General features: G+C 32.3%; 2 protein-coding genes across 2 annotated transcripts; both read right to left on the bottom strand.

Annotated features, from left to right (window-relative positions):
* Positions 1-316: 316 nt before the first annotated feature.
* On the bottom strand, positions 317-2243 carry LOC134680823 (carnosine synthase 1-like). Its single transcript, XM_063540105.1, has 2 exons — positions 2088-2243; positions 317-1528 (listed from the first exon to the last, which is right to left on the bottom strand). The coding sequence occupies exons 1-2, from the start codon at positions 2241-2243 to the stop codon at positions 317-319; spliced, it is 1368 nt and encodes a 455-aa protein (XP_063396175.1).
* An 18893-nt stretch (positions 2244-21136) lies between these two features.
* LOC134727965 (carnosine synthase 1-like) lies at positions 21137-24665 on the bottom strand (the record flags this gene model as incomplete). Its single annotated transcript, XM_063592366.1, is given in 1 exon segment — positions 21137-24665. A coding segment is annotated over 1 exon segment (1214 nt), but the record flags the coding sequence as incomplete, so codon positions are not given.
* Positions 24666-26449: the final 1784 nt, after the last annotated feature.

The raw sequence follows: 26449 nt of genomic DNA, 5'->3' as shown, positions 1-26449 counted from the left end.
TGAAAAAAATGCGTTGTATGATTTTCAATTAAAATAAAAATCAAGAAAGACCAAAATATGTTATTAAATATATTATATAATATGAAAATTTATCTAAATAGACTATGATAAACATCTGTGACAATGTGATTATTAGACAGAAGGTTTCACCAGTATGTTCTGATGTATAACACTCCTAAGTAATTGACGAAAACGATAAGAATCTACTAGTAAGAAAAAAAGCATGCAAATATCATATTTTCAAATAGAACATAAATATATAAACCATTTTCTGTTTACGGTTTTGTGCCTAAAACACAAAAAAGTACTATACAATCTAATAGAAATATCTTGTCAACTGTTCTAAATCATAGTCATTTGTATATAAGGCGAGTTCTTTGCAAATATTGATCAACTTTTGCTTTGCAAGTTTTCCATTTGTCTTGTCAAATGCAACTAAATGAGCAAAACACTTTGGAAACATTTCATCAACTTTAGAAATATCCGACCTTTCAATATATAGAATTTCTTTTCTATTTTTCAGTTCTTTGATTCTTTGCAGAACAGTTTCGTCTTGTAATTGGCGACTATGTGCGAACGAATAAAGATAGCATCCAACTGCATACACATTGCTAGTTTTGGGAAACTCTGGTTCGATTCCAACAGCAATTAAAGCTAGTGTTACGAATAGGTCGATTGAGTCCGTTGTTCTGAAGACGACACACCTACGGTAAGAACCTGGTCTGCAGTTAATTTCAATCATCTTTAAACCATTCGAAGTCTTTATCATTTCAACATTGAAAACACCATTATCTAACCCAACATTTCTGCAGCAATCAAATGATGCTTGAATTAATTCAGCCACGTCTTTGTCTGGCAAGCAAGTTGGAAAACACGTGGTTGTATCAGAAAATCCATATGGTAATTTTGGACCCATATCGGTGACTAGCGCTTTCAGTAAAACACCCTTAAATATTATTACATCAATATGGTGAATAATACCTGGAAAAAAATCCATTAAAACCATTGAACTACCAAAGCCACCCCCATCCCAATTCTTTCCATATGTACATTGTAACATGTTGAATTTAGAAACACAATCATCAATTGAGTACACCTTTGATACGCCCTCGGAAAAATTCCCATATTCTGGTTTAAGTATCGCTGGAAATGATAAGCCTTTTGTATTTGAAATATCTGATACATTTTTTATTTGGAATGATAGAGGGGAATATTGATTGGTATCAAAATCACGTGATGTTTTTCTCAGAGCATCATACGTAAGTTGTTTGCTCTGGACCATAAGGGCAACATCAGGACTGACGCCAACAAATCCTAACTTCTGACACAATATTGATGTTAAATGGATACAATATTCGTCGAAAGTGAAGCATGCTGATAGTTGTTTCACTGCTGGACCGAGAAGTTTTATAATGGCATCACCATGACTTTCATCTGCTAGTATTGAATTTTCCGAGTAGTTGTATTTAATCAAAACAGCAACTTTATCATGGAGATGTTTGTTTTCTTTTGGATCCACAAGAATAACCTGAAACATTTTAGAATTAATTGTTAATTCAAGACTATCATAATATAATGGTTCAGCTTGAATGATTGATCGCTTGGGTTTTAACGTAATTTTTAGCATTTATGTGCTATTTTGTGGCACTTAGTGTTTACTGTTGGCGAGGGGAGCCAGGGTGCCTCGTAAGAACCATTGGCCTCCGGTATAAAAACTTACTATCCCAGTCATCTGTGTTTACATGCTGATTATACAGCAGTTCGACTACTTAGACCACTTGGCCAACGATGCCCATATAGGGGAAGTGAAAGGAAATCTAGTGTATTTGTAAATGAGATACAATATGAAATATATCATATCAAAGTATATTAGTCTTTTACGAAAGGAAGCATGAAGCAATTATTGCTGATAGAACGCGAAAAGCACAAGCCTTCGTGAACTGAAGTACAACCATGAATATCTTTGTTGGGGTTGATTTTATATGAAATCAGTTTTTGAAATCATTTTTTTACCAGTTATTACACGTTGCAGGTGATAATTTGATTCACAATGAAACGCTAAACTATGGAAATTATATATCATTTACCTTAATATTCAAATCCTTAAAAGTTTTCCACACAAATCGGCGGTCTTTACCAGAAGCTCCAATGACCAGAACAGTTTTTCCGGATATTTGCTCAATATTTTCTCTGTTCCATGTTATAGAATCATTCCCTAAGGTCGCTTCTTTAGTATTTGCCATTGAACACATCCAATTTAACAGTTTAACGCGTTACAATAGTTATCGAAGGTACCAGGATTATAACATCAATGGACCATAATGTAGATGTTAATGTATGTGCACGGGTTACAGAAAGGTAGTCTCGAGTATCCAGACGATAGCTTTGGTGCAGCAAGACTACCATGCACCGTAATTTAAATGTAAGTGTGTGCTCACGGATTATCGAAACGTTGTATGCTTGGATGCAACCCATCCTAAGCTTTCTTAATAATTAAAATTACAGGATGAATTATTACGTTAGAGAAATAGCTGAGCGCAATAACTTTTAATTTTTTAGCAAAGTGTTAATTAATTTTTGCAGGTAAGGGTTTGTTTTGCCATTAGATTTTCCAGCTCAGATTGAGCTTGACATAGACATAACCTTTTGTCAAATAATGTTTCGGTTGGACGTTCCATTCCAATATTTCTAAAGTACGGAAATATTAAGCGCTTAGAGACTTGTTGTTAGCCGACAATCAGACGATATGTATTACTAGTATATCATTATTATTATTTTTCGATTTATTCATTTTTTAATTTATTTTATTTTTATTATTATTATTATTTTTTATTTTTTTTATTTTTTTGGGGGGGGTCATTTTGATTAGAGAATTAGAGTCATATCGTTTTCGTTGATCACGTTACTAGATTACACATACATACACTGGATAACTTGGTTGAGAATGGTATGCCTCGCATTCTTACTTTAATCTTTTTGTATTTGATATGATATGATATGATAATATAGTATTTGGTGTTTTGTGGTTAGTCTTTTTATTGGCAATTGTACAACACATTCTAACTTTCACATTTATTTATAGGAAAGGTCCTATTTTTGTAGTATATGGAATACTGAATTTTAACTGCGTTAAAACTTGTAAAAAAAACCCGCAGCGTATTATATTTCAAAGTAGTCTAGTCTAACAGACAGATATATCAGTTATCTGTCAGACTTGTCTAGTCTAATAGGAGGGTAGTTTATCTGACATAATAATGAATTCACGATTTAACTAACAATCAAGGTAACAAAAGATTCTACCTTTCCCTACACACTCAATGTAATCGGCTGTAAGTTTCGTGTGAAATTTTTTCGGCCATTAACAAAATTCTAATATCCCAACGATTAGCCTGCATTAGCATTTTTTTTATTCATTCATAATTGTGTCATTACAACAGCTAAACAAATTATAGTGTTAAAACACCTCTTTGAATATACATATATATGTACTTTTTGAAATTTTGGGATATGGAAATCATCTTTGATGTATAATAATTTTATCAATTAAAAAGTTCTACTTAGATTCTGTGAAAAAATTGATTTCGATATGTCACATGCTTTTAAGAAATACATTGAATGTGGCCAATTTTGCGTATTCGCCTTTGTACTTTCAAAAGATGAAATCGCGCTAACGAGAACGTTTCGTTTTTCATGTAATTACGGCCACTTCCATCGATCATCAGATATTCTTGTTCTGATTTTATAATGACCAAATTTTGAAGATCACTTGGCTACATTTGTTTGGTGTTTCATAGCATAAATAAAGGCAACAGTAGTATACCGCTGTTCAAAACTCATAAATCCATGGACAAAAAACAAAATCGGGGTAACAAACCAAAACCGAGCGAAACGCATTAAATATAATTGTTTTTTTTTTTATAAATTACATATAGCAGATTAAATCCCCGAGAAAACATTGTCAACCGTGGCGATGCCAAGATTTTCAATGTTTTTTCCAGGGGTAATAATCTGCTCGATCTCGCTCACAGCTATGAATTATTTAATTTATTATACTGAAAATCTTTATTTCTATTTAAACTTAAATCAAAAGAAATGATCTATGAAGCAATGCGTTGCAGTTGTACAAAAATTACAAAAGTGAAGCTCAAAGTTTGTTTTTTTTTAATTTAAAGTGACGATCAATTTTAAACGTAAAACTTTTAATTTGTATTTAGAATCATTGATGTAAATGCAATGCATTGTATTTTGAATTATCGATGTTTGTTCCGCACGAGAGGATGACATTTAAAAGATTATCTCCCTCGTATTTAAAAGTATAATAAATGTTAGTATCTCGAAAACTACAAAAACAGGTAGAAACTGTTTACATGAAACATGTAAAAAATAATCCGAAACACAAAATCTGTAAAAATGCAAAATGGCTGAAAAACATTGGAAGACCTCAAAACCACAAAAAATATCAGCACTATAAAATCTGCCAATCAGATAGCATGGCCGAACTAGTCAACTGACTCCTTATAGTTATTTCCCTTGATGTTTCCATTTTTGTCGAGATTGCGACTACATGTCTAAGTTTGTTTCCTTAAACATGTAAAATACTATAAGCAACAGATCAAATATATTTATTGCATAGATTGATTGTAATTTTTACACGACTGTCTGTCATGGTTCTTTGGTAAACATATTTCTGGTTTATTTTATTTCTGGAAAATGTAGGAAAGTAGAGAGAAACTCACAGTAAACATAAAAAATGATCAACAAACAAGTTAAGAAAGCCGTCATTTGGTTTCTCATAGAAGTCCCAATCTTTTAAGGCTGATTTTTTATTGTAATAATCTATTTGCGAAAACGACAGCAGATCGAAACATTTTAAAAAAAATAGTAAAAATGCCGAACAAAATAAGATAAGCAAATCATTCACCATGACGGTAATATGCAACTGACCTATTCTAGGAGTGAATGCGCTTCAAACATGAATTTTATCAATTTTTGCATATTTTGCATAAATGTTGATATTATCATCTTCGATTGATTCATCTCTTTATTAACTCGGTGCTGTTTTCTGTTCACAAAGTTAGATTTTTTCATGATATTAATTTACAAATATATTGTTTGTTTTGTTCACGCATCGTTGTCAATTTAATGGAATTTGGTGCGACTGTCGTACAACTGAGAGGTTTAGTGCTATGAAACCAGGTTCAATCTCATTTTAATGGTTCCGTGACTACAGATACTTGAAAAAGAAGATTAAAATTTTGTAATGTTTCTTTCATATTATGAGTAAGGTGTATTTGTCTGTTACTATCTGACTATGACCTCAATTTCATGGTTTTTGATCAATTTTAAGTTTTCCTGATTAAGTTTGTTCTTCGATGTGCAATAGGTCAACTACATTTTAAGCATATTTGGTGTATGGAATGATTAGATGTTGTAAACCAGGTGTACATGTATTTCTAGTTTGGTTTATCTAACCTTGAATCATTTTCATGGATCATGTTAAATTGATGTGATTGTTGTAGTAAAGCTTTATAGTTAGGACTATCAACATGATATTAATCACGTTAATGGTTAGTAAAGAAGGCGAGACATTTCAGCGTGTACACTCTTGTTTGTGTTTTAGACACAAAACTGTAAACAGAAAAAGTATGATCAGCTATAAAGGATCAACAAACAAAAATGATTATTTTCTACCTCCTTAGTTTCTACCTATAATTTTCCATCTCAAGCGAGAAGCCTTATATGAATAGTTATCACCAAAAAATCAAAGGAAAAATGCACAGAATAGCGATTATATAATATATGTATAAGCAGAGACATATATGCATTATATGTCTCTGGTATAAGCTTTTTGGTCTTTTGTTATTTGTCTTTTTATTGATAATCGTACCACGCAAACTTTATTTTCACATTCATTTTGTGGAAAGGTCAAATTTATAAGGAACACTGAAAAGAACCTTATTAAGTTTTTACTTGTCATAAATCGCAGCGTTTAATATTAATGCTGAATATTTAACGCTGCGATTTATGACATGTTGAATCTTAATAGACCGTATCTTACAAAAAAATATTTAAAATATCCATATTGAGCAAGCATGACTTACTTATAAACCTATTATATTTTTATAGATCAGTAGACTATATTCACCTGTTATATCTCAACTAAATGGCGTCTGTCTACAAATTTCTTCTAATGAATTTTGCAACTGTTATTTACATGTCAAATGGTTCAGGGATACAATATTGATTTTCTTTTAAAAATAACCAACATGCTTTTGCATATCGAAATTTAATTACAAGGCAAAGTCCCTCTAACAGAATCGCTTTATTATTTTTTTTAAGTGACAATGATCTGTTTTCCATATTTCATTCAACTATTTTGATCACTACCTATGGTTTATATACCGGTACTATACAAATCCTTGTCATCATGTATTGAAATTATTCTTTCGTATAAATTGTAATGTTCGTCAAGAGTATGAAGTGTGACTCACCAAATATTTTCCTCTTAATAACCAATTGTGAAATAAAAATACATGTGAATGTTGTATATCATGTGGGTCATTTATTAGGTTTCCAATCTCTCAACTCTCAACCAGTTACCTGCATTATCAATTATTCTATCGATACAAAAGTATGTCAGTACACAGTTACCCAACTTTTATTGTTGAAGCACCCCTTTTTGTCTCGCTTGAACGGAGTCAAAAATCGACACATATATGTATGCTGTTTCTGTCGTCGGAGGCGTCAATAATGTATTAGTTTGTGATAAGATATAGTTTATGGTTAACCACTAGTGGTAAGTCAAAGATATTTGGTATACAGATGTATTAGTTTTGGCACATCTCATTTCTATAGAGCTTTTTTTGGGCACTCCCCTCAGTCATGATCTTTAGATTTTGAATTGTTTGCATAGATATCATGTACTAGTTTGTGATTATGTCAGTTAGGGTGGAACCACTAGTGGTAAGTTAATTATAATTTGTATGCAGTTGTATGAGCGTCGACATATCTATTTTCCATGGAGACTATTTGGCCCCGCCCCCTCGGTCATTGTCTATTGACTCTGATGAAATTGTCTCAGTTTACTTGTATTAGTTTGTGTTAAGATTTGTTTAAAGGGAACTACTTATGATAATTCAATGGTATTTGGTATGCAGTTGTATTAGCATTCGCACATCACTTTTCCATGGAGATTTTTTAGTCATGTACCTTTAGTCATGGTTCATGGACCTTGAATATTTCCAAAACTTGCATGTTAAAGTGTTGCTTTTCTATTTTCAACATTTGCTTTATCGAAATTACAAAAAAGGGAGACATATCTTTGTGATATCAGTTATTATATATATTATTGATTGAGAAAACAAGATCTATAAAAATTCGAAATGAAACATTTGAAGACTTTTTTAAAGGATATTTTCCCCTGCCATTATCTCATTAACTATGACAGATAGGGAGAAAATCCATCAACAACAAAATATCAGCAATACAATATCTTCAAATCAGCTAATATGGCGGAAATATTTCAAATTTTGTCCAGCCTACAACTTCCGTCACAGAAATTTCGATATATAGGGATATTGATCCGGATGCGTCAACTTACCACTTACAAAAGAGGGACGAAAGACACCAAAGGGACAGTCAAACTCGTAAATCTAAAACAAACTGACAACGCCATGGCTAAAAATGAAAAAGACAAACAGAAAAACTAAAGAATAAACAACACGAACCCCACCAAAAACTAGGGGTGATCTCAGGTGCTCCGGAAGGGTAAGCAGATCCTGCTCCACATGCGGCACCCGTCGTGTTGCTTATGCGATTACAAATCCGGTAAATAGTCTAATTCGGTAGGTCAAATTCATGAAAGGGAAGGGGATTGTAGTTACGACGTAAGGAACATATCCGATATCATTTGTGAAACGGTTATTCCATAACGGTCAACCAACTCGTGATGGCGTCCGTAAAATTTACGAAGGGATGATTTCAACTTCACCATTTGGAACTCTTGGTTTAATAGCTTCCTTGTGAGCAGTAACCCTCTATCAAGAAAATCATGATAGGAAATGCAAGCACGGGAATATCGTATCAATTGGGAGATATATACCCCGTATGCAGGTGCTGCTGGAATGTTGCTACTTAGAAATGGAAAGTTCACAATTGGAAAGCTGAAATCATCTCTTTTGTCGTAAAGTTTTGTCTTCAACCGACCCTCTTTGTCAATTTCTAGATGTAAGTCAAGATATGAAGCCGACTTAACTGTATCTGTAGTATCCTTTATCTCCAATTCGATGGGATAGATGCGATCCACATAGTCACCAAATTTTGAATTGTTTAGTGAAAGAACGTCATCTATATAGCGGAAAGTAGAGTTAAAGGATATTGCTAACTTCTTATCTTTATTCCTAAGAAGTTCCTGCATGAAGTCAGCCTCATAATAATAAAGAAACAAGTCAGCAAGTAGAGGGGCACAGTTTGTTCCCATTGGGATGCCGACAGTCTGTTGAAAAACACGTCCTCCGAACGTAACAAATATGTTGTCAATCAAGAAATCAAGCATCTTGATAATATCAGTTTCAGAGTATTTTTTGTTTGAATCAGAATGGTTCTTTACAAAGTATGATTTATCCCTCCCTAAGACAAGATACTTGTATCTACGTTGGCCATTCTTTTTTATGAAGCAAAGTTATACCAACTCTTTTAATTTTTCTTTTAGTTTGGAATGTGGAATACTTGTGTAAAGAGTAGAAAAGTCAAATGTTTTAATACTGTTACAAGATGAAAGAGAGTTAGATTGTATGTACTCTAAAAGATCTTTGGAATTTTTAAGTATCCACATCTGATTCACGCCACCTCTAGAATAGGCAGTTTCACAATAACTTTGAAGCCCGTCTTTGCTTGCTGATAAAATGGATGTTAATAATTTAGAAAGGGGTTTCGTAGAGCACTTGGAAGACCCAGCAATATACTGTTGTTTGTAAGGACACTTATGTAGTTTAGGTATCCAATACAGTGATGGAAGATCCAGTTCTTCATCTTTGGTTGAAATACCAAAGGAACAAAGAACAGACCTATGATTATCCAGGATTTCCTCTTTGGTAAGTGTCGTGAGGGTATATGTTGGGTTTCCAAGTGAGTTGTCTATACCTAATTCGTTTATCAAGCAATTAATGTAATGACTTTTACAGATAAAAACGATGTTATTTGGGGCTTTGTCAAGGCTCCATGTTGAAGGCCGTACATTGACCTATAATGGTTTAATTTTATAAATTGTTATTTGGATAGAGAGTTGTCTCATTGACACTCACACCACATCTTCCTATATCTATTTACATTTTAGAAGGTGGAAAATCGGATGCTTCATATTTTGTATATAAATGCCTTATGTTATGAAGTTTCCGTCTGTGATATGTCCATTTTCCTGGACCATTTTTAAGGTTCAGTGACTAATTAAAAAAAAGTTCAGATTGGTTGTAATGTCAATTTAGTCTCATTATGAGTAAAATGAACTTTATACTAAGTATGTGCATACCTTTCAATGCCCTCATGCCCGTCATACAGTTTTCATCTGACCATGACCTCATTTTATGGATCCGTGAACAAGGTAAGTTTTCGTGATCAAATTCATATATAAGATACGTGATAAGTCATCCATACTCGGTGAGTCGAATCATTGTTAAAAAAATAAATAAAGCGATAAATGTTGGAGGGACTGCCATATAATTAAATTTGGATAAGCAAAACTATTTTTTTCCCCAATGAAAATCATTGATGTGACTCTTGACGACAATTAAGCACCAGTTGCAAAATTCGTTAGAAGGACAGTGTGGAACGACGTCATATAGTTGGGATATATATAGAATAATAGGTAGTTTCGTTTTTGATATTGACTATATCATGTGGAATATCTAGACGAGTCCGTTAGGGCGAGTTGAAATATTCCACATGATATAGTCAGTATCAAAAACGAAACTACCTATTATTCTGTTTATAGGTAATTATCTCAGATGGTGCCATTAAAACAAAATACATATATGGTTTGGCGATATCTGGCCACAGCTTTTATTCATAATATGATAGATTCATATAATATATAATATATATACATGTAGATAGATAAGTTGTAGATAGATACTAAGATATGTTGTAGATAGATAGATAGACCATAGACCATGTATATGTAGATAGATCTATGGTCGGTTACCTGAAGATAATATGGCAACCAGGTAGATAGATAGATATATGTGAAGATAGATAAATATGAAAAGCACCGTGGGATACACTGGTGCTTAAAATTTAGAAAACACTGTGGGATACACAAGTGTAGTCTGTATTATCCAAAAACCTAAAATTTCATAGTTAACATTAAGATTCTATGCAGCGAATTCCGCCATTTACGGAAATATATTTATGATGCTCAAAGTTCAAAAATAAAAGTCACTTTTCTCAACAGCAAACGAGTTAACATCATCAGTCAAATCTGCATCACCACTATCACCGACAAAACCTGAAAAATAAATACAAAAGAGCAGTATCTTGTTCAATAAAAAGGAGTGGGAGGGCGATTTTCAAGTTTACCGCTTACAAAATTTAAACATCTTGCTTGCTGCGATGAAATTCTTAAAAGGAATAAATGACGTCACAGAATATAACGTCACTCATGTCGGATAAATCTAAAACATGAAACACAATCCGTGAGTGGCCCCGGCGATAACTGAATTTAAGTCTATTAACTTAAATTCCATCATCTCAGATGGTGCCATTAAAACAAAATACATATATGGTTTGGCGATATCTGGCCACAGCTTTTATTCATAATATGATAGATTCATATAATATATAATATATATACATGTAGATAGATAAGTTGTAGATAGATACTAAGATATGTTGTAGATAGATTGATAGACCATAGACCATGTATATGTAGATAGATCTATGGTCGGTTACCCGAAGATAATATGGCAACCAGGTAGATAGATAGATATATGTGAAGATAGATAAATATGAAATGTACGTGGGATACACTGGTGCTTAAAATTTAGAAAACACTGTGGGATACACAAGTGTAGTCTGTATTATCCAAAAACCTAAAATTTCGTAGTTAACATTAAGATTCTATGCAGCGAATTCTGCCACATTGACGGAGGAAAACAGAGACTCTGTCAACCGCCATAAAAAGGGCGGTTCGCTGCAAAGCTGTGAACCAGATATGAGATATTATAACTCAGATAGGTAGATATTTTATTTAACGTACAACTTGGTACATATATATATTAAATAATCTAGATAGATAGATGGATATTATTTAACGTACAAACTTGGTACATATATAGATAGATAGATGGTTTACTGAACGTACAACTTGGTCCATATATATGATAATGTCTAGATAGATAAATAGATATTTTTATTTAGAGTACAACTGGTACATAATATATGTTAAATAATCTAGATGAAGTTTTGTGAACAACTGTTCAAAACATATTTACCTACACAGATAAAAATACTTACCAAAACTACAGCAAACCATAAAATAGTTGATTGTATTTGTATATATATCATAAAATATAGTATATTATAGTATATCAACCAATAATATAAAGATGTTTAAGAATTCATTTCATAAGCAGGTTAAGAGTGACAAGTGAAAAACATCCAGTGAAAAAGTTCTGATCTGATCGAATCATAATATTTTATGTAGCAACCCAACAGCTTATTATAAAGGCAATAAATAGTTGTAAATTCTATAGCAGCACCAGTCCAGTTTGCATTGGTCTAAATTGCGACCATCCTTACTTAAGAATGATGAATTTCACTCCATCTGGTCATGTTCTACATCTCATTGGCAAAGACCCACTGTAGAACTACCTGTGTCAATACCACTACAAGTTTATTAAAATTATGTTGGATCCTTACAGTTTCATTATACATGTATATTCTGAGTTAACGTTTAACATGCGACAAATATGCCACCACAAAAAACATTTCCATGCCTAGACCTAAGTCAACCCCATCTGGAGGATATCAGTCTGCTACAAAAACATACTTACTATTGAGGATTCTACTATTAAAACATCAAACATTAGAAATCTCTTACAATTCTGTATGGCAAATAGCTACATGGAAGTATATGCTACATAGTAATATGATTACAATTTAAAGCATAATAAATCAAGAAAAATAATAATTCTTCTGGAAAACCCTGTATTTTTTAGTGTCAGTATTGGATCTCCAACCCATTTATTGATTTTATAATCCTTCAAAATCAATGAAAGGACAGCTTTATTACATTAAAGGACAAGGTGATTTGAACTTGGATATCACAAGGCCTAGATTAAACAAGGTAAACCTGGTTAAAATTACCTGTTAGGACATCCAAAAGTTATAAAGGATGACCTGTGTTACACAAAAAACAAAACACAAACAAGTGCTTTTAAAACAACATCTAGATACCCTCATAATTATAAGCATAACAATTCAAATCGTCCCAGCGTTCATGCTAAAGTTACTGAAATTCAACCTGTACTATAATTTCCAATGCCATAATAAATAACAACCATAATTTGAAATCAACTGTTGCCCAGCAACCAGTAGGGCCAATCATTTATGCAAAGCAAAATTCCTCATAAAGCACCAGCCTAAAATAACAAACAGCACCTAAACATACAGCGTACGATACTCATAAATTGGGCAACTTCTAGAATACCCCAGGATGAAGATTACAATACATTCTATACTAGTATATACATTGTATATAAATTAGGCTGTTGACACCTAAATACTAAAGATGTTTAGCAGTGGAGCAGACTGCAAGACAAGCTGTAAATAATTACTTAGTTTGTTCTAGATTTGCTAATATTACATGTACATACATGTATATATTTAACTGCGACTGACAATTCAACAAGAGGCTCTCAAGAGCCTGAATCGCTCACCTGAATTTTTTTGGTTTAATCTCTCATCAATGATTATTTTGGCTTTTCAATTTATTTAAATGTTCTTTAAATCGTCCTATTCTCTTCAAAGGCCAAAAAAAAAATCATTTTCTCCTATGTTCTATTTTAGCCATAGGAGCTATGTTTCTTGACATACAAGGAAATGAAATATAAAATTTATACTAGATACTCTGAAACTCTGAAACTCATTTAGCCTAAGTTTGGCTGAAATTGATACAGCAGTTTCAAAGGAGAAGATTTTTTAAAGTAAGTCAACATGATGAACAAATTGTGAAAAAAGTCTTTAAAGGGCAATAACTCCTTAAGAGGTCAATTGACAATTTTGGTCAAATTGACTTATTTGTAGATCTTACTTTGCTGATCATTTTTGCTGTTTACAGTTTATCTTTATCTATTATAATATTTAAGATAATGACAAAAAACTATTTTAAGTAACGGCAGCCATGTTTTTTGACGGATCAAAAATCTAAGCACACACTTTGTGCAGGATAATCTAAGGAACAATCATGCTAAGTTTCATCCAAATCCATTCAGTAGTTTCAGAGGAGAAGATTTTTTAAAGTTAGCAAATATGATGAACAAATTGTGAAAAATTGCCATTAAAGGACAATAACCCCTTAAGGGGTCAATTGACAATTTTGATCATATTAACTTATTTGTAGATCTTACTTTGCTGATCATTTTTGCTGTTTACAGTTTATCTTTATCTATTATAATATTTAAGATAATGACAAAAAACTATTTTAAGTAACGGCAGCCATGTTTTTTTTGACGGATCAAAAATCTAAGCACACACTTTGTGCAGGATAATCTAAGGAACAATCATGCTAAGTTTCATCCAAATCCATTCAGTAGTTTCAGAGGAGAAGATTTTTTAAAGTTAGCAAATATGATGAACAAATTGTGAAAAATTGCCATTAAAGGACAATTACCCCTTAAGGGGTCAATTGACAATTTTGGTCATATAAACTTATTTGTAGATCTTACTTTGCTGATCATTTTTGCTGTTTACAGTTTATCTTTATCTATTATAATATTCAAGATAATGACCAAAAACTGCAAAATTTCCTTAAAATTACCAATTAAGTGGCAGCAACCCAACAATGGTTTGTTTGATTCATCTGAAAATTTCAGGGCTGATAGATCTTGACCTAATGAACATTTTAACCCCATGTCAGATTTGCTCTAAATGCTTTCGTTTTTGAGATATAAGCCAAAAACTGCATTTGACCCCTATGTTCTATTTTAAGTAACGGCGGCCATGTTTTTTGACGGATCAAAAATCGAAGCGCACACTTTGTGCAGGATACTCTAAGGAACAATCATGCTAAGTTTCATTCAAATCCATTCAGTAGTTTCAGAGGAGAAGATGTTTGAAAAATTGTTAACGACGACAGACGACGGACGCCAAGTGATAAGAAAAGCTCACATGGCCTTTTAGGCCAGGTGAGCTAAAAAGTAAAAAAAAACAACAAAAAAAAAAAAAAAACCTTGTCAAGATTAAAAGTTGATTACAAACCATTGGACCCCTTTTTTCCCTTAGGTAATATATATGTATATATGTCGTGTACAAGTTGCGATTTAGTACAGGTTATAACGTGTACAAAAATATTGTACATGTTATAACTTGTATAATGCAAAAATACAAGTTATAACATGTACAAAAGTACCTCGTACATGTTATAACCTGTACAAAATATTGCTTAAAAATGGTTTTAACTTGTACAAAATCGAAAAATAAGGATATGTTTCTATTATCGTAACAGACGTTATTAACCTCAATAATATTTTCATAACTTTTTTATTATTCCTTCATGTTAGTGTGTTTTGTCCTTTTTTGATATAGTTAATGGCCAGGGGTCGGTATTACGAAGCATTCCTAAGACCTGTCATATGATAAAATATATCTTAGGACATATCTTATGATATATCTTAGAACATGATCCTGTTATGTCTATCTATGGTCATATCTTTATTTGATGAATTATAATTATGAGTGTCCACTTTGAGGGCAATAGTAAAATACTTTCATTCTAGTTGACACTAAAAGACATAAGAGGATAGCCAGGACAGATGTGTCTACAAATAAAATTGGGAATGCAAATAGGTGTATGAGTCTAAAAGATAACAACCCGCTTATGGAGCAGAAACCATCCAAAGGCCACAAAAACATGTTTTCAAAGTAGATGATATATATTTAAAACATCAAAATGACATTCACCTCATGCAATGATCTTATAGTTTATAAAAAAAAAATGAGTTATAAATTTACATAAGTGACATGCTGAAGGCCAAAAATGTTGAAGAGTAGATCCATAGACATTGATAATGAAGCGTGGTCCAATGAAAACTATTTCAGCTCTCTCTTGCTTTTACAGAGTAAGCATATAAGAAATTGTTTAAGTTTTTTGCATGCTATACAACGAGAGGGAGGAATATTTTCCCAAATTATTACGCATTGTTCTTAATTTTTTTGGAAGAATTTAGTTACTAGAACTAGTATTTAATGTAATTGTCATTTAGGAAATGCAGGCTTATAGTAAATAGTGTCACACTTATTTAAGCCATGATGGACTGCATAAAACATGCAATTACATGAAAACACATTTTGCCAATATAAGTCTTGAAGCAAATATTCCTGAAACTTTGTGATCATTCTCCTCTACGAAAAAGACACGTTTTGGCCTTTTTATTGTTGTTCTTTATGCATTGGTGAATTTAAATGTATATTTTACTTCATTAAGATTAATCTTAAATTTTGTATAAGTTAAAACCATTTTTAAGCAATATGTTGTACAGGTTATAACATCTATGAGGTACTTTTGTACATGTTATAACTTGTATTTTTGCATTATACAAGTTATAACATGTACAACATTTTTGTACATGTTATAACCTGTACAAAATCGCAACTTGTACACGACATATATATAAAAACAAGAGTGCACACACTGAAATGTCTCGCCTTCTTTACTAATCCTTGATACTATCTTGATAGACCTAAATATAAAGCTTTATATAATACAACTGTCACATAAACTCAACATTAACCCAGAAAAGGAAACATTGATCAATCAACCATGAAAATGAGGTCAAGGTCAGATGAACCATGCCAGGCAGACATGTACAGCTAACAATTCTTCAATACAACAAATATAGTTGACTTATTGCTTATAAATAAAGAAAAACAGACCAAAACACACAAACACTTAAAACTTAGCAATGGACCGTGAAAATGAGGTCCAAGTCAAATAAAACCAGCGTAAACGAGATGAGGATCATAAAATATGTCCATACACCAAATATAGTTGACCTAATGCACAAGGTATTAGAAAAATAGACCAAAACTAAAAAACTTAACTTTGACCACTGAACCATAAAAAATAAGGTCAAGGTCAGATGACACATGTCAGCTAGACATGTACACCTTACAATCATTCCATACACCAATTATAGTAGACCTATTGCATATAGTATAAGAAAAACAGACCAGAACACAAAAACTTAACTAAAACCATTGAACCATGAAAATGAGGTCAAGGTCAGATGACAGCTGTCAGCTAGACATGTACACCTTACAATCATTCCATACACCAATTATAGTAGACTTATTGCATATAGTATAAGAAAAACAGACCAAAACACAAAAACTTAACTATAACCACTGAACCAAGAAAATGAGGTCAAGGTCAGATGACACCTGTCAGTTGGACATGTACACCTTACAGTCCTTCCATACACTGAATATACTAGACATATTGCTTATAGTATCTGAGATATGGACTTGACCACCAAAACTTAACCTTGTTCACTGATCCATGAAATGAGGTCGAGGTCAAGTGAAAACTGTCTGACACGTCACAGACATGAGGACCTGCAAGGTACGCACATACCAAATATAGTTATCCAACTACTTATATTAAGAGAGAATTTAACATTACAAAAAAATCTTTTTTTATTTATCAGGTTATTAAACAAGATAAATATTAATATTATAATGTTATATAAATCGATAGCGTCCTCCATTCAAAAAGTGATAAATACCAAACAACATTTAAAAGTTTCAATGTAATATATTATATAACAATTATATAGAATGTAACCTCATATTTACAAAAGTTTTTTATTTAAAGCACATGATGTGGCATCCCATCATTGTATGGCCATAAAAATTTGTAAACGTAACACATTCAGCAATTTTAAGTTTAGAAACTGAGATATAAACGCTACACAAATCTTTTCAATCCTACCCATAAGATTAGAAAAAAGTTGTCTTAATCTATATAAATACGTTTGTTATATGTTGGAATCACATGTACATTTTGTACATGAGTTGGTTTAACTTAAAAGTAATATACTGCTTTTAACTAAAAAATCTGACGATTACCTGAAAAATTTTCAACTGAATCATACCAATGCGAAGCTCTAGGGGTTAGCATAAATAACATCGATGATGATCCAATGTACAAATGTATGTGACCAAAGGAGTTGAGTTAGTGGCGTGATGAGTCGTGAATCCAGTCCAGTCTGGTAACCCATTTGTAAATAAAAACTGGTGTGGCCTTGTTGTCCAAGTCTCTGGTCCAACTGTTCCAATCCTTGGCCGTGTTCTGTGGCCGAGCAAGGTCTCTACTTGATCTACCCAACATGTGCTACAACTCAACAAAAAGTAAATATTAGTTTCCCCATGCTACATAGCATTGACATAACAAAACCAAATAACTGTACAAAGAAACAATAACAATTAAAAATTATGTATACTCATACATGTGGTTGTGTCAATAATAGTTACAATAATTTAAAAATAATTCAAAATTAGTATATATACAGATTTATATAAACTAAAATCCATAGTCAGTTGATAGTAACATAGTGTAATATTAGTATATAATTGAGTTATTACGGATTCGTTATTACAACAATAATTCAAGCTGTGGCCTGTTGACATATGGCTAAATTCTTGATCTAACTGAATTATTCATACCATATCGACCTAGTCTAGTCTAGAGAGTAGTAGTAACTATAAAATGTATACATTTGTACATGTCACTGTGTCTGTGTGATGAATGACTCTTGACAATTTTTAGTACACAAATGTGTAGGTACACGCAAAATGTATAGCCGGATATATACAGATGATAATATTTGCTTAAATCCACCAGCAAGCTAACATTTAGCAATGATTTCTTTTGGCTACTGCTTCTTAACTCAGGGTAAAGTCTCTGTTCAAGATTTCCAAGATTTTTGTTTATTTGTATCGAAAGTTGAACTTCCGGTTATGAACCAGGGTCCTTCGCCCCAAAGAGTACGTCCCTTTTACGTTCATATCCTTTCATGGAATATTTTCTGTATATGTGCTATGAAAGATTTAGATACACAATTACCGATGTATACCCGCATAAGGAAAATTTACTTTTAATTCGGAAGTTTCGGGGGTTCATTAGATAACACCTGCCCCACAACACATAATCATTAAAGACACGTTACTAACCTGCATGATCTGTTACAGCGCAAAATACCATTTGTTAGGCTTACCCATAGGCACTTGACGAGCTGTCAATACTCAATTTCAATAGTATAAGATATGAGATCAAAGTAATATATATAAAAAAAAAAGTTAAAATAAAAACACTTGTGCATCTAATTTTATGTAGAAATATACAATGACGCCTGGTAAACATTATTATAATCTGCAAATCTTAGGACAATGTTGCATCTAATTACTCACACTTGTAAAATTTAAATAATTATATAAAATGAAAACGAATAATCCATTCATGAGACCAATGAATTCGTCATTCAGTCTTTCCATGTGCTCTCCATGGTTAAAAATTGACGATCGATTAAACGAATTCTTTTTAAGATTACTTTTAATCACATTAAAAGCATAAGTCAGGTGATAACCATACAAATTCTTACACGGTTTACTTTACCATTTCAATTTTCAAGTTTACCGCTTACAAAATTTAAACATCTTGCTTGCTGCGATGAAATTCTAACCAGATGCTCCGCAGGGCGTAGCTTTATACGACCGCAGAGGTTGAACCCTGAACGGTTGGGGCAAGTATGGACACAACATTCAAGCTGGATTCCGCTCTAAATTTGGATTGTGATTAAATAGTTGACACAGCATAGGTTTCTGACGCAGAATGAATGTATTCAAATGAACTTAAAATTTTTGTTTTCTCTTAGAGCAATTCACTATGCTGTTGAATATTAATCCTCTCAAAAAAATGTTTGAAGAAATTTTCTTTTATTTATGAAATTTCAAATGAGAAAAATTGAACCCAATTTTTTAATCACATCCCCCTTTCCCTTATTCCAAAACTAATTTCAATTAAAATATTCTAATGGAGTTTGCAACAATTACTACTCATTTAAATACATCATAAAATATTAAGATGTAAAAAAACTGCTTGTTATCACTGAATGGTAAAGATTATTTAAATTTATCAGTTGGTAGTAAAAAGTGAATATACATTGTATATTGTATATAACAAAGATTTAAGTTGATTCTGGACAAAGAAAGATAACTCCAATTAAAAAAAAATCTTGCAGATATTTCTTGCTTACTATACTGAACAAAGAAAGATAACTCTTAATTAAAAAAAAATTTGCAATTTCACAATATTGTGAAATTAGATATTTCTTGCCATTGCACAATACTGTGCAATTGAAAAAACTTGCTATTGCACAATACTTAATATAATAATTTTAGATCCTGATTTGGACCAACTTGAAAACTGGGCCCATAATCAAAAATATAAGTACATGTTTAGATTCAGCATATCAAAGAGGCCCAAGAATTTAATTTTTGTTAAAATCAAACTTAGTTTAATTTTGGACCCTTTGCACTTTAATTTAGACCAATTTTAAAACTGGACCAAAAATTAAGAATCTACATACAGTTAGATTTGGCATATCAAAGAACCCCAATTATTCAATTTTTGATGAAATCAAACAATGTTTAATTTTGGACCTCGATTTGGGCCAACTTGAAAACTGGGCCAATAATCAAAAATCTAAGTACATTTTTAGATTCAGCATATCAAAGAACCCCAAGGTTTCAATTTTTGTTAAAATCAAACTTAGTTTAATTTTGGACCCTTTGAACCTTAATGTAGACCAATTTGAAAACGGGACCAAAAATTAAGAACCTACATACACAGTTAGATTCAGCATATTAAAGAACCCCAATTATTCAATTTTGATGAAATCAAACAAAGTTTAATTTTGGACCCTTTGGGCCCCTTTTTCCTTAACTGTTGGGACCAAAACTCCCAAAATCAATACCAACCTTCCTTTTGTGGCCATAAACATTGTGTTTAAATTTCATTGATTTATATTTACTTTAACTAAAGTTATTGTGCAAAAACCAAGAATAATGCTTATTTGGACCCTTTTTTGGCCCCTAATTCCTAAACTGTTGAAACCAAAACTCCCAAAATCAATCCCAACCTTTCTTTTGTGGTCATAAACCTTGTGTCAAAATTTCATAGATTTCTATTAACTTAAACTAAAGTTATAATGCGAAAACCAAGAAATTGCTTATTTGGGCCCTTTTTGGCCCCTAATTCCTAAAATGTTGGGACCAAAACTCCCAAAATCAATACCAGCCTTCCTTTTATGGTCATAAACCTTGTGTTAAAATTTCATAGATTTCTATTCACTTTTACTAAAGTTAGAGTGCGAAAACTAAAAGTATTCGGACGACGACGACGCCAACGTGATAGCAATATACGACGAAAATTTTTTCAAAATTTGCGGTCGTATAAAAAGGAATAAATGACGTCACAGAATATAACGTCACTCATGTCGGGTAAATCTAAAACATGAAACACAATCCGTGAGTGGCCCCGGCGATAACTGAATTTAAGTCTATTAACTTAAATTCCATTATGACGTCACACAATGTATTGCCTAATATTTTCAGTGATACAGCCAGTACGTCGATACTCGAAAACATTAGGCAGTAAGATCAAAGGGAAAATATGCGAATTACCGATAAAAATGGTTAACATGGTTTACAGATCTTCAATTGTTAATATGGTTAGAAATAAGTCATGTTTGCTCAATACGGATATTTTAAATTATCTTTTAGAAGATGCGGTCTATTTAGATTCAACATAACATTAATAGAAAAAAGGTTGTATTCAGTGTTCCTTATAAATATGACATTTCCACTAGGTGAATAGAACAATAACAATGCGTGGTATGATTGTCAATAAAAAGACAAATTACAAAAGACCAAAATGCTATTCAATATATTTTATTATATCAAAATTCAATATAAAAGGAGTATGACCAACATCTATGAACATAAGATTATGAGGTAGACTCGTAATATCAAACAGTTCGACGAGTATGTTTGGGTGTTTAACCCTAAAGTGATAATATATTTTCAAATAGAATATACATATATAATTCTCTTTTTGTTGATCTTGCATTGCTGATTATACTTTTCTGTTTACAGTTTTGTGCCCTAAAACAAAAACAACCAGATGCTCCGCAGGGCATAGCTTTAAACGACCGCAGAGGTTGAACCCTGAACGGTTGGGGCAAGTATGGACACAACATTCAAGCTGGATTCAGCTCTAAATTTGGATTGTGATTAAATAGTTGACACAGCATAGGTTTCTGACACAGAATGAATGTATTCTTATGACCTTAAAATTTTTGTTTTCTCTTAGAGCAATTCACTATGCTGTTGAATATTAATCCTCTCAAAAAAATGTTTGAAGAAATTTTCTTTTTATTTATGAAATTTCAAATGAGAAAAATTGAACCCAATTTTTTAATCACATCCCCCTTTCCCTTATTCCAAAACTAATCTCAATTAATATATTCTAATGGAGTTTGCAACAATAACTACTCATTTAAATACATCATAAAATATTAAGATGTAAAAAAAACTGCTTGTTATCACTGAATGGTAAAGATTATTTAAATTTATCAGTTGGTAGTAAAAAGTGAATATATACATTGTATATTGTATATAACAAAGATTTAAGTTGATTCTGGACAAAGAAAGATAACTCCAATTAAAAAAAAAACTTGCTATTGCACAATATTGTGCAATACGATATTTCTTGCTTACTATACTGGACAAAGAAAGATAACTCTTAATTAAAAAAAAATTTGCTATTTCACAATATTGTGAAATAAGGTATTTCTTGCCATTGCACAATACTGTGCAATTGAAAAGACTTGCTATTGCACAATACTTAATATAATAATTTTAGATCCTGATTTGGACCAACTTGAAAACTGGGCCCATAATCAAAAATCTAAGTACATGTTTAGATTCAGCATATCAGAGAGGCCCAAGAATTTAATTTTTGTTAAAATCAAACTTAGTTTAATTTTGGACCCTTTGCACTTTAATGTAGACCAATTTTAAAACTGGACCAAAAATTAAAAAACTACATACACAGTTAGATTTGGCATATCAAAGAACCCCAATTATTCAATTTTTGATAAAATCAAACAATGTTTAATTTTGGACCTCGATTTGGGCCAACTTGAAAACTGGGCCAATAATAAAAAATCTAAGTACATTTTTAGATTCATTATATCAAAGAACCCCAAGGTTTCAATTTTTGTTAAAATCAAACTAAGTTTAATTTTGGACCCTTTGGACCTTAATGTAGACCAATTTGAAAACGGGACCAAAAATTAAGAATCTACATACACAGTTAGATTCAGCTTATTAAAGAACCCCAATTATTCAATTTTGATGAAATCAAACAAAGTTTAATTTTGGACCCTTTGGGCCCCTTTTTCCTAAACTGTTGGGACCAAAACTCCCAAAATCAATACCAACCTTCCTTTTATGGTCATAAACCTTGTGTTTAAATTTCATAGATTTCTATTTACTTATACTAACGTTATGGTGCGAAAACCAAGAAAAATGCTTATTTGGGTCCCTTTTTGGCCCCTAATTCCTAAACTGTTGGGACCTAAACTCCCAAAATCAATACCAATCTTCCTTTTGTGGTCATAAACATTGTGTTTAAATTTCATTGATTTCTATTTACTTTGATTTCTATTTACTTTAACTAAAGTTATTGTGCGAAAACCAAGGATAATGCTTATTTGGGCCCTTTTTTGGCCCCTAATTCCTAAACTGTTGAAACAAAAACTCCCAAAATCAATCCCAACCTTTCTTTTGTGGTCATAAACATTGTGTTTAAATTTCATAGATTTCTATTAACTTAAACTAAAGTTATAGTGCGAAAACCAAGAAAATGCTTATTTGGGCCCTTTTTGGCCCCTAATTCCTAAAATGTTGGGACCAAAACTCCCAAAATCAATACCAACCTTCCTTTTATGGTCATAAACCTTGTGTTAAAATTTCATAGATTTCTATTCACTTTTACTAAAGTTAGAGTGCGAAAACTAGAAGTATTCGGACGACGACGACGACGCAAACGTGATAGCAATATACGACGAAATTTTTTTCAAAATTTGCGGTCGTATAAAAAGGGTAAAATAAAATCTAATAGAAATATTTTGTCAACTGTTCTAAATCATAGTCATTGGTATACAAGGCGAGTTCCTTGCAAATCTTTATCAACTTTTGCTTTGCAAGTTTTCCATTTGTCTTGTCAAATGCAACTAAATGAGCAAAACACTTTGGAAACATTTCATCAACTTTAGAAATATCCGTTCGTTCAATATATAGAATTTCTTTTCTAATTTTCAGTTCCATGATTTTTTGCTGAACAGTTTTGTCTTGTAATTGACGACTATGAGCGAACGAGTATAGATAACATCCAACTGCATACACATTGCTAGTTTTAGGAAACTCTGGTTTTATTCCAGCAGCAATTAAAGCTAGTGTTACGAATAGGTCGATTGAGTTCGTTGTTCGGAAGACGACACATCTACGGTAAGAACCTGGTCTGCAGTTAATTTCAATCAACTTTAAACCATTTGGAGTCACTATCATTTCGACATTGAAAACGCCATTATCTAGTCCGATCTTTCTGCAACAATCGAATGATGCCTGAATTATTTCTGCCACGAGTTTATCTGGTAAGGTAGTAGGAAAACATGTGGTTGTATCAGAAAATCCATATGGTAATTTTGGACCCATGTCAGTGACCAGTGCTTTAATCAAAACACCCTGAAATATTATTACATCAATATGGTGAACAATACCTGGCAAAAATTCCATAAGAACCATTGAACTACCAAAGCCAACCCCATCCCAATCCTTTCCATATGTACTTTGTAGCATGTTAAATTTAGAAGCACAATCATCAATTGAGTACACTTTTGATACAGCCTCGGAAAAATGACCATATTCTGGTTTCAGTATCGCTGGAAATGATAAACCTTTTGCATTTGATATATCTGATACATTTTGGATTTGGAATGATAAAGGGGAATATTGATTGGTATCATAATCACGTGGTTCTGTTCTCAGAGCATCATATGTAAGTTGTTTGCTCTGGACCATAAGGGCAACATCAGGACTGACTCCAACAAATCCTAACTTCTGACACACAATTGATGTTAAATGGATACAATATTCGTCGAAAGTGAAGCATGCTGATAGTTGGTTCACTGTTGGACCGAGAAGTTTTATAATGGCATCACCATGACTTTCATCTGCTAGTATTGAATTTTCAGAGTAATTGTATTTGAACAAAACAGCAACAATGTCACGAAGGTGTTTGTTTTCTTTTGAATCCACAAGAACAACCTGAAACATTTATAAATTTTAAGACTATCAAAATAATCATATTATATTGGTTATTATTGAACGATTGATGTTTAAAGACATTTTCAGAGTTTTTGTATTATGGTATGGCGATAAGTTCGTACTGTTTGGAGGGATACTGGAGTGGTCAATACGAATCATTGACCTTCAGTATGAAAAGTGACAATCCCAGTCAGTTCAAATAAGTCGAGAGCACCTTTTACATAAAGCTTTGCTGATTTAACTTCGCGCGAAAAAATGCATTCGTGAAAATAACGAAAAATAATTCTGAGAACTGATTGAACGCTCTTGGACTTGATTTTCGTTATTGATTGTGAAAAGACGACAACCATGAATATCTTTATTGGAGTTGGTTTAATGTTTTGCACGAAGTTTCCTCTTGGTATATGCACGAAATGGTCAATACATATTATTCATTATCACTCTATCATTTGCTGTTCTGATGCTATTGCAGCTTGAAAATTTCGTAGTGCACATGCAGACCTGCCAACTATCCCGATTTTCGCGGTATCATCCCGATTTTTACCCCTCAACACGAATCCCGATTTTCGCGGTATCATCCCGATTTTTACCCCTCAACACGAATCCCGATTTTCGCGGTATCATCCCGATTTTTACCCCTCAACACGAATCCCGATATCGGGATCGTAAAATTAATAGTCAAAATTCCGATTTTCAACAAATATACCCGAAAATTCTGTATTCTATATTGTTTACCGATTTTGAAGTTTTTCTGATCAATTTTTAAAAAAATCAATCATTTTACCTGGGGACATATTATGACAAGTGAATGACCCTACGCTAATCAACAGTCACAACAGGTGTCATAATTAGTGGTTGTATGTAATCAGATTACCTAATGGATCAATTAAACAGTCCTCAAAATTTATTTTTATACACGGTCAAACAGCCTTTCAATTCTAAGGGGACGACCATTTGATATTCTGGGGGGGGGGGGGGGGGGGGGGGGGGGGCAGGAGGATTTTGAAAATAAATAACTCAGCCATGATAATCACAAAAATAAATGGTTTGTTCTGTGGTAGTTTGAAAATAAATAACCTGACTTGCAATGTTTTGAAAATAAATAAATCAGCAGGTCTATAGCTTTTTGGGCCTTCAGCGGTGCCAAAACCCTTCAAAAATTTTTTGGCCTCGCTCCGCTCGGCAAAATATGTTTGACAATACTTTAAAAAGAGGCTAGGTAAAACCAAACTATATTAACTTTAATACTATGTATGTATGCAATATTGCTTTGGAATATAAATTTATGATTCATTTTGCGAAGAAAATTATAAAATACTTTTAAATCTAATTATACCAATTGTATTTTATAATATAATTATTACTATGTATTTGGTCTTTTGTGGATAGTTGTCTCATTGGCAATCAAACCACATCTTCTTTTTTATATTTGTGTTTCTTTTGTCCTGTCTCACTGTGTATTATCTTAAAATGTGTGTTTATTATATTGTCCTATTGTACACAAGTATGTGTCTGGGGTTATGAATGAAATCTTGAATCTTAAAATTTCTGCTAAAATTTCTGCAGGGGATAATGATCTTTTCTGATTAAATGGTACATAATGACTTGCTGTACATGTATAACTCATTAATTAACAATTTTTTTTTTAAAAATGTATGTTTTCGAATATCATAAATATAGTTGTGAAAATGAATAATCGGTCCCTTGCTTTAATGAAAATGAAAAATCTTGCTTCAATAGTGCAGAAAATGAATAATCTGTACTCTCAGTTTACAAAAATAATAAT

Source organism: Mytilus trossulus, chromosome 1 (assembly GCF_036588685.1).
Source record: "Mytilus trossulus isolate FHL-02 chromosome 1, PNRI_Mtr1.1.1.hap1, whole genome shotgun sequence".
Lineage (NCBI taxonomy): Eukaryota > Metazoa > Mollusca > Bivalvia > Mytilida > Mytilidae > Mytilus > Mytilus trossulus.
Note: the sequence above shows the minus strand (reverse complement) of the source record. Positions and strands in the feature narration are given on the sequence as shown.

Excerpts from the sequence above, each read along its gene's own strand:
- LOC134680823 (XM_063540105.1), bottom strand. The coding sequence starts at position 2,243 with ATGGCAAATACTAAAGAAGCGACCTTAGGGAATGATTCTATAACATGG. Across the intron at positions 1,529-2,087 it reads TTAAGGATTTGAATATTAAG|GTTATTCTTGTGGATCCAAA; the intron begins GTAAATGATATA and ends AAAATGTTTCAG.